This window comes from Rhodamnia argentea, chromosome 5, assembly GCF_020921035.1.
Source record: "Rhodamnia argentea isolate NSW1041297 chromosome 5, ASM2092103v1, whole genome shotgun sequence".
NCBI classification, from domain to species: domain Eukaryota; kingdom Viridiplantae; phylum Streptophyta; class Magnoliopsida; order Myrtales; family Myrtaceae; genus Rhodamnia; species Rhodamnia argentea.
The window spans coordinates 2,310,140-2,325,362 of NC_063154.1; the positions used below are offsets into that span (position 1 = coordinate 2,310,140).

The 15,223-nt window shown below is 40.2% G+C and overlaps 2 protein-coding genes across 2 annotated transcripts; one reads left to right on the forward strand and one right to left on the reverse strand.

The window, feature by feature from the left end:
• The first annotated feature begins 842 nt into the window (after positions 1–842).
• On the forward strand, positions 843–3,089 carry LOC115743795. Its single transcript, XM_030678762.2, has 5 exons — positions 843–963; positions 1,592–1,722; positions 2,379–2,440; positions 2,548–2,606; positions 2,711–3,089. The coding sequence occupies exons 2-5, from the start codon at positions 1,646–1,648 to the stop codon at positions 2,726–2,728; spliced, it is 216 nt and encodes a 71-aa protein (XP_030534622.2). The 5' UTR covers positions 843–963; positions 1,592–1,645; the 3' UTR covers positions 2,729–3,089.
• A 424-nt stretch (positions 3,090–3,513) lies between these two features.
• LOC115743689 (zinc finger CCCH domain-containing protein 29-like) lies at positions 3,514–6,645 on the reverse strand. Its single transcript, XM_030678590.2, has 2 exons — positions 6,498–6,645; positions 3,514–5,887 (listed from the first exon to the last, which is right to left on the reverse strand). The coding sequence occupies exon 2, from the start codon at positions 5,834–5,836 to the stop codon at positions 3,863–3,865; it is 1,974 nt and encodes a 657-aa protein (XP_030534450.1). The 5' UTR covers positions 5,837–5,887; positions 6,498–6,645; the 3' UTR covers positions 3,514–3,862.
• Between the last annotated feature and the right edge of the window lie 8,578 nt (positions 6,646–15,223).

Genomic DNA, 15,223 nt, shown 5'->3' on the forward strand with positions numbered 1-15,223 from the left:
CAAGATAGGATAAAAATCTTTGAAGATCTTTGAAAATCTCACTTGCCTAATACAAATCAGATCAAAAAAGATGCGCAGCAACATACTGAAAAGAGAAATCCAGATAGCTTTTTCTTTAGCTAGCTTGTTTTTGACATTCTCAAGCGTTAGTGAGCTTTCTTCCGCTCGAGGGAGGAGACGATGTTTTTCAACCATCTTGATTACTATTTTTTGTAGGTTGCAGAGTTTTCACTCCTCATCAGTGAGTTGTTTCGGTTAATCAATTGATGAGAGAGCGTTGACTTTAAATAGAGAAGAAAGGGAGTGATCTTCTTGGCCTTGAAAGCAAAGAGGACAATGTCGAATAGTTAAGAGGAAGGAAAAGCGTTCTCTTCTCTCTCTGTTTTTTTTTCGGTTTTTTTCTTCATTATCCTATTCAGTTTTATCCCACTTTCTAGATGGGTTTTTTTATCTGGATTATATCTGACATATCCGAATCCAGTGTTCTTCCAAGCACCGGATCCGAAGTTATATCTTTTCCACCAAACACAACCTCAAGAAAATCATCCGCTTAAAATTAAGGACCCATTATGAAAGCGTTCTCCTGAGCTTTCTTTTCCATGCCACTCTCACATAAAATGGAGAATCATTCCCATTTTATGAGCGGTGAGAGATTCAGTTAAAAGTTATTTACATTGTTTATTATTTTGACATCTTTATTTGGATTTCTTTTATTTCGTTAACAAGAAAATGTAAAAAAAATTAATATCCCGAAAAATTTTAGATTAATACGATAAATTTACCTTTTTATGATAGGTTTTTCTCAAACTATCCTTTAGTTTCTTTTAAAGAAAATATTTTCCACGAAGCAAATTTTTAAGCGCATTCATCAGCATCACTTTGGCCTTCTTCTCGACGATTCCAACGTCCTGAATCACCTGCCGCAGCTTCGCCGTCCGCCATCTTTCTTCTCAATTCAAGCAGGTCTCTCTCGCTCTCTCTCTCTCTCTCTGCGCTTGCGTCATTGTCAATTGAGCTAAAATTTCTGACTTTGTTGCTCTAGGGCAAAGCTTGCGAGGAGCGATTGTGCACTCGCTTCATCTACAGACTCGTTGATTGCGTTGCAAACTCGTGTCAATTGATGAGTTGCGCTTTTTCTTCCGAAACTCGCTGGTTTCCTTCGCAGATGCGGTACTTTTAAAAGGGTCGATTAAAGGGAATTGGTTTTAGATGAAACGTTGATCATGGTCTCCTATAGCTATTAACATGGCTTTCCCTTCTTCGTTTTCTTGTTTCGGGTTTCCACTTTCGGTATCATTTTTCTTTTCAACTTGAAGCTCGGCATTCGATGTCCGTAAGCTTATGTTTCTTTGATGGTTGATTGAGGAAAGGGCAAAGATTATTAGTTGCGGTTATGGGAATATCCTTAGATTTCGTGGTAGAAGTAAGAACGGTTATTGAATCTTCTAGTCAACGGATTTTTGAGGCTCGAACCCGAATGGATTTGCGATTCTTTGATTCGAGAAGTGCAGGAGTTTGGAGCTGCTCCGTGTCTTTGAATTTCGAAGTGGTTTTAGTTTTTTTGATGTTGAGTGGTGGATTTGTCGTGCAGGTGTTGTGTTTGCCATCTGCTTTGAAAAACTCTGAGGAGATTAAACACAAGACAATGGCAGGAGGAAACTTTATGCACAGAGTTATCTCGTATGTTGCGAATGAGATCATTGTGAACGGCCTGGCTAATAGGTACTTATTGTTCTGTACAATCCTTTTGCCCCTCTTCTTTTTTAACTTCTGTCTGTTGCTTCACCCAGTTACTCATTAATTGTAATCCATGAACGCATCTCTGGCTTGCTGTTGATGCTCAGACACAAAATTGTGCTGCCTTGTTAAATTGAGTCCCAGGGACTTGTTATATTTTTATTTATAGACTGTACCTTACAGCTGTAGTACTTTGGTGATTGCAACTACCTCAACTGTTTTTCAATGTACCCATTGTTTACTGCATCTTTGCTTATTGTTATGGTCTCCTTGCTGTCTTCATATATCTATTCATAGCGTTAAGTTATTCATGTTCATTTGATATAAGTAGGTAATGTGTGATACCTAGAAGTTGTTAGTATGTTGCAGCAAAACTGCATTTTCATTCCCAGTGCAGTTTGATTTTGACGTGAGTATGATCTTTGCTGCAAGATCTCAACATTAATTCTCTTTTTCATGGTGTCCACATTCTATGTGAGTGAGTTATCTCATTGCTTGTGTACGCTAATATGCTTATCGCTCCCCCATGCTGACTTCTTGCTACTGTAGGATCTGTTGATGTCTTTTCTGGTTTAACAATATGGTTGCCAAAATAACGACTTTATCTCATTTCTTTACTATCGCTGGTTGTCTTTGCAAAGCCCTGGTTTTCAAAGATTTGCAGTGAGGACATCAAAGAGATTGGAGGAGGTGTCTAATATGGGTATGTTTCTGGCTCTCTGTTTCAGCAGAATTTGCGATGTGACAACGTTACTATAATCTAACAGAAATAATGTTTGCTCTAACTTGTTTGCTTCTCCTATATGTTAGCTGCACAAAAAAAACGGGAGATTGCAGACAAGGTGAAGGATATATCTGAGGAATTAGAGGTATGGTCCTTGATGAAACAAAGAAATGCATTATCGCGATTTTTAATGGTTTCAATTTCACTCGTGTTGTATTCTCTCTAAAGTCTTCCCGTTGCTTATTGCAGTCACGGAGAAACCACTAAAGGGTTCGTGAAGTGAGAAACTCATTGGCATGGAGCGCTGCATGGATGCCTTCATCTCCTCCCTCTCTGAATATTTAGAATAAGATGCTTGATGTGGATTTAGATGAACTTATATTTTTTATAGATATCGAATCTAGAGCCACATTGTGGCCTAAGTATTTGACGATTGCAGTCCTTTTTTCTTACTCTTTTAACCAGAATTGTTTAGCAGTCGGTTTTGCAGTCACAAAAGGTCATGACTCTGATCATAGAGAACTGCATTTTGACCTCGTTTGTACCCAGTTAATAATTCAACAATGGCTTGGTGGATCAAATGTGTTATCTAATGTTATATCTATTATTGATGTCAGTACATTGTGAAGCAGTGAGGCAGATAGAGAGATGCGGCGCTTCTCCCTAATTGCAATTTAAGTCTACTAAAACCAACAATGCTTGCTCTATCAGGATAAAGCTAAATTCTGATAGGAAGATATCTAATAGCTGCCCACCTTCAGGTCTTTAGGTGGTGTTTTGAGAAACTCGGGAGTTGCTATATAGCTTTTGCAGAGACGATGTCGCTGTTTTTGGAACCTTTTTGCTTCCTCCCTACGACATCTTGACGTTATAGCCTTGGTTTTGTTGTAAGTAGCTGCTGCCACTACTTACGAGACGCCATGTTAACATGGAAAATTGCAGCACAAGTACAAAGAATTTGTCACAGTTTAACTGGCGTATCTGATTCTATCACACTACAGAAAACTGAGACACCCGATTAAATTAAAAAGAACAAAAATTGACGCGAGAAATTGGAAAGGCCAAATCTATTACAAAGCCATTTTCTTCAACTAAGAGACATTACAGGAGAGAGATATGGTACATCCCACCCAGGTTCTCACTTAACGACTTGGTGAGAAGCCTACAATGGAGAAGAGAAAGAATTGGAAAAAGAATATCATATTTGGACATTTGGCTATGACCATTGTCCCCAAGTCTAGTCTATTTGATAACAGAATATGTGCATCCTATTCCTTGCCAAGACACCATCCCTTGCTTTGCCTTTTCTCATATCTAGCGGCTACCAACTAATACTCCAAAACAAATGCAAAGAATAATAATTAGTCAGCATAATCAGGCAGCCGACTTGTGACAGCGATCTTATGCTGCCATCCGTGGCACTTCTCTGTATAGCTGCTCCACCCATGGAGGAAGCATTTCATGGATGTCTTTCCCATAAGCGCGCTGTCCTTTTTCCACGGCGAACATCGCGTCCTCCGCAGGAGACACGTCCTTAACCAACGAACTGACCCAAGAAACATCTGGCTCATCAGCCATCGCTGCTGCCGAGACAGTATTAGCACCTGCTGCAGTGTTGCCTCTCATCTTAAAGGAAGCCGCTTTCCGCAGCTTACTCAACTCATCTCCTTGGACGCCCCAATCCAATTTCCCATCAGGTGAGCTCCAGTTTGACATAGTTGAAGACATCATAGGGGAAGAATTGGCGATTCCAGGGCTTGCAAATCCTCGGTCGATAAAACTCTGACTCCGCTTTGCAAAAGCGGCTGACCTGGAATTCATGACCGCTGCTGCAACTGCACTTGACGAGTCGAAACCATAAGAAGGTGCCTGCTTCCTCACTGGAGATGACAACGCGTTTGCATTGCTTGAGTATGCCCCACGAAACTGGGTCGCATTCTGGTGCATCTGAAGCCCAGTTGGAGATTGCAACTGGCTTGGCGTCGAAGGTCTTGAAAGCCCCTGAAATTGAGGCAGCAAAGCAGGATCCAGAGACCCAAAAACGTCATCAAGGTTAGTGGGTTTCATTTCCCCAATCCTACTATTAAAGCAGGATGATGGTGAAGAGAGACGAGATATCTCTTCCATCAATTGATGATTTTCTAAACCAAGCAATTCCATCTCCAGGCCCAAGTCCCTAGCGCTCACTGTGGTCTTGAGCCTACTCCCTGGGAGCTGCAGCATTGGCGGGGAGAGTTTGTTAGCCTTGCTCTGCCACAGGTTCACAGACATCGGAGAAGATGAGGCTGCAAGAGGAGACATGGGTGGTGTTGAGGTAACAGGCAATGACCCCGACGGAGAACCGAGTGAGAGAGGACTCAGTGTGGACATGTCCAGCCCACTCGACGAGTAGGATTTTGGGGAAGGCATAGCCGATCCGGTTGAAGCATAGACAGGCCTCAATTCCTCGCGCTTATGAGCAAAGAAACAAACTTTGCGAGCACATCCAGTCTCATCCTTGCATAGTCTCGTTCTATACTGTGCAGGATGAAGCCATGACTCAAATACGCCGTGTGCGTACTCGCATGAGTCACCCTTAGGGCAAGATCCCTTCCGAAATTCAGGGCATGGGACGCAGCTGTAGGGGTACTTGCGAGGGTCCCGCCTCCTCGCGTTCTCGCCCGGGTGAACAAATGGGCACTCTGTCCAGTCATGGGAGTATGCCCGCGAGCACGGTTTTACTTTGAAAGCATACATTCTGAACTCATCAGTACCGTAAATCCCATTGTTTATGTCAGGCAGAGAGACATCAACAGGAAATTGATACTCTTTCTTCTCGCTTCCCTCTTTGGATGCTTGCAGTACGGCAACCAGTTTCTCCTCATGGGATTCAATTTCGCCATCACCATCATCGCCTTTCAGCAACAGCTCCATCAGCTTCCTCCTTGAATCGCCGCGCGACTTTAATGGAAGAGCTATCACATCAATTGGCTTCTTTCCATTGCCATCGACAAAATTAGCATCAGCTGATGCATGAAGCAATAGCTTGACAACCTCCACTGCAGAAGTGGAGCCGCTAGCAACAGCACAGTGAAGGGCAGTCACCTTGTCCGAACCACAAGCCCTATTTACATCGATTTTGCCGGACTCAAGAATGTACTTCACAACCCTAGAGCTTCCAAACAAGGAAGCAACCATGAGAGGAGTCCTCTCCTCAAGACCCATCTTCCTCGAGCCGAGTCTTCTAACATACCAAAAGCCAGCCGCATCAATGTTACAACCCTTCACTTCCACTTCGTTTTTGAAGGCTAAGAGATTGTCCGAAGCAGATAATTCAAGCAAGATTGAGCATTTAGAATATCCTCCATCTTTCTCGAAGTAAGATTCCCCCTCCATGGGAAAACTGGCACAGCAGAGTTTACTTGTACGAGTACAGAAACCCAAACCCTGCATATTGCAACAACAGCAATTTAACATACAGCTCACTTACTGGAAAATAACATACTTCGCAGTTTTACGACAAGTAGAAAAACTGCGTCCCAGTTCCCCAAATATGTAAGAGAGGAACGCCCGATCAAACTTCAGACATCCGAGAACAAGATATCAGAAAAATCCAAGGCCAATAATTCCCTCTTTTCTCGGAGATTCTATTGTGCAGGAACTCACAGAAGGGTTTGTGAATCAAAAGCAAAGAGATTAACGAAAAAAAAAAAAACGAACTCTCCAGAGAGTAAAAACAAAGTCAACGACTAGTCTCAAGAAGTCATTTTTCTAACTAAGAACAAGAATTCATCTAAAGAACCAGTCAGCTAAAAAAAAAAGCAGTAACAACTGGAATTCGAGAAGTTCCCACAGGAATCTACCACGTAATACTGAAAAAATCCATCCGAAAGAGATAATCTTGAGCAACACCCACCACACATACACAACTGTGACCCCAAAAGAAACCTACTTTTTAACAAATACCGGACAACCAGAAAGTGGCAACGAATGATCTATGATCTAAAGCAAGACCCATCAAAGCTAAGACTCGAAAATGTCTCTTCAACGGACGTACCTTTAGGGAGAGTTTCTCGCTAGTCAGCCAGCTAACGATGATCGAATAGACAATCTACCCGAGACTAGAGAGCAAATTCTAGGGGAAGAAGAGACTCGAAGGGGATGAAGTGACGAAGGGAGGGGGACGACAACGGGGTTTTTATGTAGTTCTTGGAGGAGGCAGGAAGGAGAAAGGAAAGAGGCAACCTTCTTCCCCCACGCGGTCTTCGTGTTCTTCCTCTTGAGCGTGTGGTCAAAGTCAAAACTACACTTTACTCTGTCAACAATGGATTCCTGCTCCTTTCCTTTCCTTTCCTGGGGGATGAAATGAAACTCAAATGAAACGCAAATTGCATGTCATTTCAAACCCCCATAGAATTCTGCCTTCCCCCACTTCGCTCTGCCTTTTACCGCCTTGACGGGTATCCCGTCACCCTTGACGACTCCCATCCGACACTCGCCCCACGCGCGTGGCACGCATCTCGGGCGCACTTACCATCTCCCGGTTTTCTTCCAAAAAATTAGAATAGCACTGTTTAAGCTTTCAGAACTAATGTACTAAATTAATCTGTGAAATGATATAACGTTCGTCATCATATCACTTAAATCAACGGGATCATTTAAGCATTGTTAGATAATTTTGAACCAATGCACTAAATTAAACAAGGCATTGTCATGGGTAAAAATCACCAAAAACCTTCAAGTTACCCACAATTGTGACACATTTACCTTAAAAAAAAATTATGACACCAATAACTTCAAACTTGTGTTCGTATGATATATTTACTTCAAATTTCTACTCTGTGTGAAACATTTACACTAAACTTTTGTATTCATTGACACAATTATTTGAAACTTGTTTTTTGTGATACTAAAAATTCAAATTTAGACCCATACCACGTATTTATTTTTCGTTGAGATTTTTTGTCCCTATTGTTTTTCTCCTTCCTCTTTTGTCTTCATTGTGGCTCTCGACGCCGTTGCCGTTCTTAGCTATCGTCCTTACCGTCGCTAAAACAAGGAAGAAAACGAATGAAGAAGTCCAAAAAAAAAAGAAAAAGGAAAATAAGAAAAAAGAAAACATACGATGAGTTGAAATATTTTTACCAAGCGAGCGCTACATCAATATCGTTTGTTTTTCCTCGTTCATGTAGGCAGCCACATAAGATATTTACCGAGGTTTATTGATGAAATTTTGACGGTGAGCAAATATACAACATGAGTACAAATTTGAGCCTTACGGTGTCATAGGAAAAAAAAACGTGAGATAAATGACGTCACGGTTGATGGAGTTTGAGCCTCTTTTTTTTTTGTCTGTTGGGCTTCTCTCCTATTATTATCGTATTGAAAAGAGTAGAAGGTGAAGTGCACTCGCTCCAAGTGAGGGTGGAGAAGAAAAGGGACAGATGCGAAAATAAGGTGCGGCGGGGCCCACGCACGACACCGGAGAACTGCCATGCTAACGCGCGTTGGCTTTTTTAGCGATGTGTGGGGGACAAAACCCAGTAATGTTTGCCCCGAGTCAGCCTTCCACTTCTGCCCGCCCCATCTCTCTATCCATATCGTCAGCTTACGTTTATCTTATTGTATGTCCCAATTTAATTTAATTTTAATTTAATTTTTTTCAACCTGAAAAGGACTCGCCATTTTTTTTTTCCTATAAGAAATACTTCGAAAAGAAAAAAACTTTAAGAGGCCAATTAAATCAATCACAAGTGAAAATTAAACCGCTTCTTTAAAGGCGTTTCCAAAACGAAAGGATTTATGTAATTTGATTAAGTCGCTCATTTTAAGCAGTAAGTTTTCGACGTGCTTCGAAAATACATTGAATAAGTCTTGTTCGGTGCGCGCGCGCACTCTTTAATGATTCCCGAATTTTTTTAGCATTTGAGGATCGATCGATCGAAATGAATGGAGGAATTTTTCTTTTGGTCAAAAAATGAATCGAGGAATTTAGTAACTCCCAGGAAGGTCGCGGTTGATTGAACCAGGCTACGGAAAGTTCAATGCAGCTCCCCCCTCGAAAAGTCTCCGTTTTCAACGGTAGTTATTGGGAGCGTCTCGAAAGCTCTTCGGCACGACATGTTTGGAGTCAAATTCGCTTAATTACCTTCGCTCGACGGATATAGATCGGTTTCGGATCTCTTTTCATCTTATGAATTTCGTCTCGTCGATGATAAATGGATAGGCTCGCGATCGAGTGGTGAGAGGAGAGGCGGACGGGGAGTTCGAGCCCCGCGTTCGAGGCATAGGAGTAAGGGCCTGGTCCGCCCCCCCAACAAAAAAAAAAAAAAAAAAAGGAAAGAGACATAGAGATTGAGCAATATACAGTTTGGTACTTTAGTACGAAGCCAAGGTTTGCAATTCTCGCGATTATGGTGGTCCTCGTCGATCAGCCAATGTGAACAGCAGGACAGCTCAATACGCAACAAGGTACGAAAATGATCGATCCACTATTTTAAACCTGCTTTCTTTCTTTTCATCATTTGCATGGGTTTTTTTTTTTTTTTTTATAATCGAGATTTTTCACGTGCAATAAACTATTCTTCGGAATGATAGGAGTATGAGTGCCAATATCACCGGTTAAATCTCCCAAGACACGACCGGGGAGATTCGAACTTGGTACCTCATCGGTTTAACTGTTTAAGGCTCGGGGATCTCACGAACTCAACCAACACCTCATTGGCTTAATCCTTTGCATGGTTCATGCCTGCATAAAATATAAACTTGCCTATTGTCCAAAAATGAAAAAAAAAATAGAAAAAAAGCAAGAGAAAGAAAGATGAACTTGTTGCTTCCCCATGGAGTAGATTAACTTTTTCGAAAAAAATATATATATTTTTGTTGTAAGGGATAAACTGGAGAGAGTTTCTAAAATATCTGCCCTTCCCGGAGGTGATGGAGCAACAACGGCTACATAGCCCTCGCGACACCGGTTCTCTGTTTGCCTAGCTTAATTTCAAATTAATTTAAATAATAATTTTATTAAAAATTAGATTCAAAACCAAAACGATGTTTTAGCCATGTCATCGTTACATAGGAGAGATAAAGTATTAAAAAAAAATCACGTCGGCATTTTTCGTTAGCTAGACTGGACGGAGTTAACAAAAAATTCGATTGCACCAATTTGACAAATTTTTAGGATTCGATTGCACTTTTTGCAAATCTTAGGACTCAATTGCACTCTCATGACATATTTAAGAACCGGCAGCGAACATATTCCATAAAACTTTAAACAATTATCAAGATCCAAGGTGTATCGATGAGCCCGATTATTTTTTTTATAAGGGATAAATTAGAGAGAGTTTCTAGAGTATCGACAAGACAGATTAATTCACAAATTTGACGGACACGGATGAAATGCACATGAAATCTCAAAGCATGACTGGAAGGAAGGTTTAATAAGGCCGTTATTTGTTTCGCAAGAAAACGAACCCTTTGAAAATTATTGTCCTACAAATGATGTCTTATATTACTTAAAATAACTAATTAACCGAAAATATTTTCATTATCGACATCAATTTATATCTAAACATTTTTCGAGGATGCCGAAAATATTTTTCTTTATTCGTTTTTATGAGGAGGAAAAGTAATCGTTTTTAGAAAATTATTTTTCAAATCATTAAAACCGTGAGAAGAAAGTACCATGAGATTCAGCTTCATCTTCTTGGCATTTTCCACTTTATTTATTTATTTATCTATATATATGTTTTTGTTATTGGGACCCAAGACTTCGTCATCGTGACGTTGTTGGCTGGAAAAATAAAAAATAAAAAAAGCGTTCTCGCGTCGACTTATCTATGAGGATGACACATTTATTGGACTTGGTCTTGTGCCTATCCATACTTATAATTTGTTTCTTTACGAGGAAAAAGGTACGAAAAAGAAAACTTCAAACTATGTTTACCATGATACATTGAAATTTTTTTTTTGTGACATAAGAAAATTTAAATTATGTTCATCGTGACACGTTTACCTTAATCCTTTTTATTACGCGACACACTCAATCACGTCAAAGTTCCTTTAGATGATTTTTCTGTAAAAACAATATTTTTATTTCACTTAAGTCTCGAGAGCATTAACTATTATAATACCTTTTGCTTCCCAATATCCATGTAGACAGATTTTAACAATCATCATTAACTTAACTTTAACTAACAGTAAATATGTCATGTATATACAAGTCGGGATTTCTGACGTTACAGGAAATTTTTTTTTTAAGGTAAACGTGTTATAGTGAGGGCATAGTTTAAATTTTTTGATAGCTTTTACTCTTCATTTATTTTTAGGATCAGGAGCTTTTTTTTTTTTTTTTTGGTCAAACAGGACGAGGATTTTTTTTTTTTTGGTCAAATGGGACGAGTAGTTTGACCCTCGGTAAATGGACTCTTGAACTATTCGCTGGTCGTTACAAGAATTATTAGAGGGAGAAATGGGACTTTGGGGAATTCAAAGAGGTTCAGTCGGTCAGCATTTCCGGCTGATGTTGACTCGTGAAATGTAGAAAATAATATCGCGGAGCCAATAAAACAAAAATATATATAAATTGCGAATTACTTATTATTATTTTTGTGTGTTTGTGTGTGTGTGTGTGCGTCGTTTGACGTTGTCTTGAAATTACAGTGAACTAATTGTGTGTCTAGGACGGCCAACATTGACAATTATCTTATCTTTGTTTATTCCGTCAGATTCAGTCTCTGGTGTTTTATATAAATTAGGTTCTCTATATGAAGACTTAATAGAAGGCAACAAGCTCACTGGATGGATGCACAAGTGCGGATTTCTTGAAGGCGTTGGATGCGTTGTGGAGCTGCGAATCCGCCGATTCGCATCGACCACCACAAAGAATTTCCCTTGTCCCGACCGCATCGAATAATTACGAAAGTCGCGCTTTTCCGGGCGGCGTCGCGGCATAGGAGAAAGGTGATTAGTCTAACCCAACTTGCTCGGGTACAAATAGGAGGGAAAATATGAGGGGAAGAGGAAAACCTAGGACGAAGGGATTGGGCTGCTTTCTGTCTAAAACTTCTTATTGGGCCTCAGTCCACTCCGGTACATCATGGGGCATTGGACACTAATGGGCCTGTCCCGCGATGCTTTGAGGGATTTCTTAGCCAGAAAAGCCCATCATGCGTTGGAACGGCATCCGAAATCCAAAGTGTTTTTGTTTTTGGCGGCCAAAAATAGAAGTGGATGAGCGGTTCCAAGTTCCATTTACAACCTGCCCGTCGGAACGGGTTCTTCATATTTTGGAACCGGGAGCATATTCTACATATCGTGGAACCTCTAACCCGCATTGTCACAAGTTTCGATGTCCGGTTTCAAGGTATATTCAAGTTCCACATGTATTCTTCATTGAACGATTGCGGTGAGTCATTACATTTAATGATCATTATTTGTTGCTGCAGCCCACTGACCATAACACATGTAGATACACGAAGAATATGAAATATTAGCAAAGTAAAAGTCTCAGACCGAACATCGCTAGAAATAGAAGCTCAAACCAATGGCTCCGGATTACATACTCATCATCGAATGCTATGAAATAACACAAGGTCGCACGAAGACATAGAACTAGAATAACAAAAAAACTCGCTCCAGGTTCAACCTCCCGGATACCGTGAAGGTGGAATCTGAAACCTACTCGTTGGAACCGATTCCCCAATTTTCGAAACCCATAACTTACCATGCATAACTCGGAACCCGAAACTTGCCTTGTCTCCACCAATTCGGTTATTTGATTCTCGGTTCTATCCTCGAACCATGCTTACCCTTAAAAAATATAGAGATGAAAAGGAAGAAGAAAACTCCTACTTGCTCCATTCAAGTGCATGTCGGCCTATTTCACATCCACCGTCCGGCGAGGACGGGCCCACCCAATTACACGAATGCATGTGGATAGGGCTCACGCATGCTCGAAGTAGGCACCACCTGCTCCTACTGTATAGGACATTCGAAACTTTTTTTCAGTATAAATCTCCACTAAATGTGGCGCTCCCTTCTTCGATGTGTATTGTGCATCCACAAACACAAGTTCGTACCTCGTGGAGGCGCCTTCAACAGAGGGTCCAAAATGTGACAATCGCAACTCAGATCTTGAGAGAAAGAGATGGACACATATTTTGCCACTCGAACAAGACTTCTGATAAATTTATCAAAAATTAATATTTTCATTATAAAAAATCTCAACCAGTACACTTGGAACAAATTCACGACCTAATACCCAAGAAAATCTCAACTTTAGTATTTGTCTCAGTTTTATCCTTTTTTTTTTTTACTCATAAAAAAACCTCATACTTTTACTTTTGTCCCAATTATACCGATCTAATATTAAAAAAATCACCAACTTTAGCATCTACCCTAATTATAACCATTTTTTTTATCTCGTAAAAAAGGCCAAAAATTTTACTTTTGGCTCAATTCTACCGTCATGCCGTCAACATCCTTACACGGTCGTTAAGTTGTGATGTCCCATGACGCGTTACCAATCCATTTAAAATTCTATGTTTCAATTAAACGCATGCGGAAGCGATTCACTTTCCCAGACAAACATAACAATAGACATAGAAAATAGAACATCCCATCAATCCACATCAGCAAAAGTCTATTTTATTAATAGTTATTTGTTAACCCTGGGAAGTACATTTATATACACAAGCCCCACTTCAAGGCTACTTCCTACGATCCTCAGAAGTGCTAGATCGGGGTTTGGGGTTAACTCTATTCCCAACTACTCCAAAAGAGATCAACATCCTTCTCACAAACTTAATCGCTCTTCCAAGCTAAGAGCCTTAAAATTGGTTAACGATAACGGGTGAGATATAAAATCTCAGCAAGTTAAAGGCCTAAGCCTCGATTAGGAAGTCAACTCAGCTCGGATGCATTTAGAACCCGCAATGCAATACAATATAGATATGTACAAGTATGCTATCACATAATCATAGGCAACCTTACTTGCCTTGGCATGTGCCTTGCATGTTATAATCTACTGTACACAATTCAATGCAATTAATTCAATAATACAAACACAACACGTGTTAACTTTATCGTGCACAGTGCGTTCAAGCATACTCTCGTCTTTATAAGCACTCGAGCACGCCTGTCCTCACAAGGGACTCTTCCGGCTCTACCAGATATTTATTTATTCGATCAATCACGGCCGATCGAGGGCACGCCGATATTCCTACAGGGGTCTTCCTACTGCACCGGAAATTTATCCATTCGATTAATCACGACCGATCGAGGGCACGTCTGTCTTTCTACCGGGGTCTTCCGACTCATTCGGGTATTTATCCTTTCAATCAATCACGGCCGATGGAGGGCATGCCTATCTCTCTATGGGGATTTTTCGACCATACCGAGGATTTATCTATTTGATCAATCATGGCTAATCGAGAGCACGCCCTTCTTTTTATGAGGGTCTTCCAACTTATTTGGGTATTTATCCATTCGATCAATTACGGCCGGTCTTTCGTACGTGCCGTAAATTTATCCATTCAATTAATCACGGTCGATCGAGGGTATGCCCCTCTTTCTACGGGGATCTTCCGACTCATTCGGGATATTTATCCTTTCGATCAATCACGGTTGATCGAGGACATGCTCGTCTCTCTACGAGGGTCTTCCGGCTGTACCAAGGATTTATCCATTTGATCAATCACGCCCGATCGAGGGCACGCCCGTATTTCTATGGGGATCTTCCAACTTATTCGAGTATTTATCCATACGATCAATTAAGGCCGATCGAGAGCACGCCTGTCTCTCTACAAGGATCTTTCTACTGTACCATGTATTTCTCGAATTAATGCAAATCTCATGTAGTGTATGCGATAAATAAATTGCACGTAATCACATACACACAATTCAACTATGAAACTCGGCATACTTTCGTATTGAAACGCCCATGAGGATTGCCGATCGATAAAATTAATTATATAAGCCAATTCATTTGGCTATTCCCAACATTGACATCACAATTCAAGCATAAAAAATCACAGACGAGTATTAAAACTACATAATAATATTAATAAAATAATAAATTGATAGCTTTTCATCAAAACCTTGATAGCTTATCGCTCAAAATCTCGATAGCTTATCATCCAAATCTCGATAGCTTATTGTCAAAACCTCGATAGCTTATAGCTAAAATCTTGATAGCTTTTCGCCCAAAATCTCGATAGCTTATCGTCAAAACCTCGATAGCTTATTGTATAAAAATAGCGATAGCTTATCATAAAATATGTGATTGCTTATCATTAAAATAGCGATAGCTTATCATATTTTGATAATTTATCAAATCCACTTATCACTTATCATGATAGCTTATCAACCAAGGTTAACTAACCTAACCATGGTTAACAAAAGTAACTATGGTTAATTAACTTAACCAAGATTAACTAACTCAATCATGATTAACTAATCCAACTATGGTTAAATAACCCAACATGATTAATGAGATTAGTACTAAGCATATTTAGACTAATCTAAACACATTCTAATCAAGTTTAACATACTTTGGACAAAAAAAAAAAAGGTTTAACATACTAATCAAGGGATCGTGGCGATAACTCACCCGATTTTGAATCCGGAAGCACCGACGTATCGACGACGGTGAGGGCTATGCGTAGCTTGGTCTGAAATCAATACGGAACAACGTCGGATGGCCGAACGAACCGAGTCTCCACCAACCAACTTCTGCTTTATTCAACCCACGAAAATTCAACGGTTTCTTCGACAAAGAGCCTT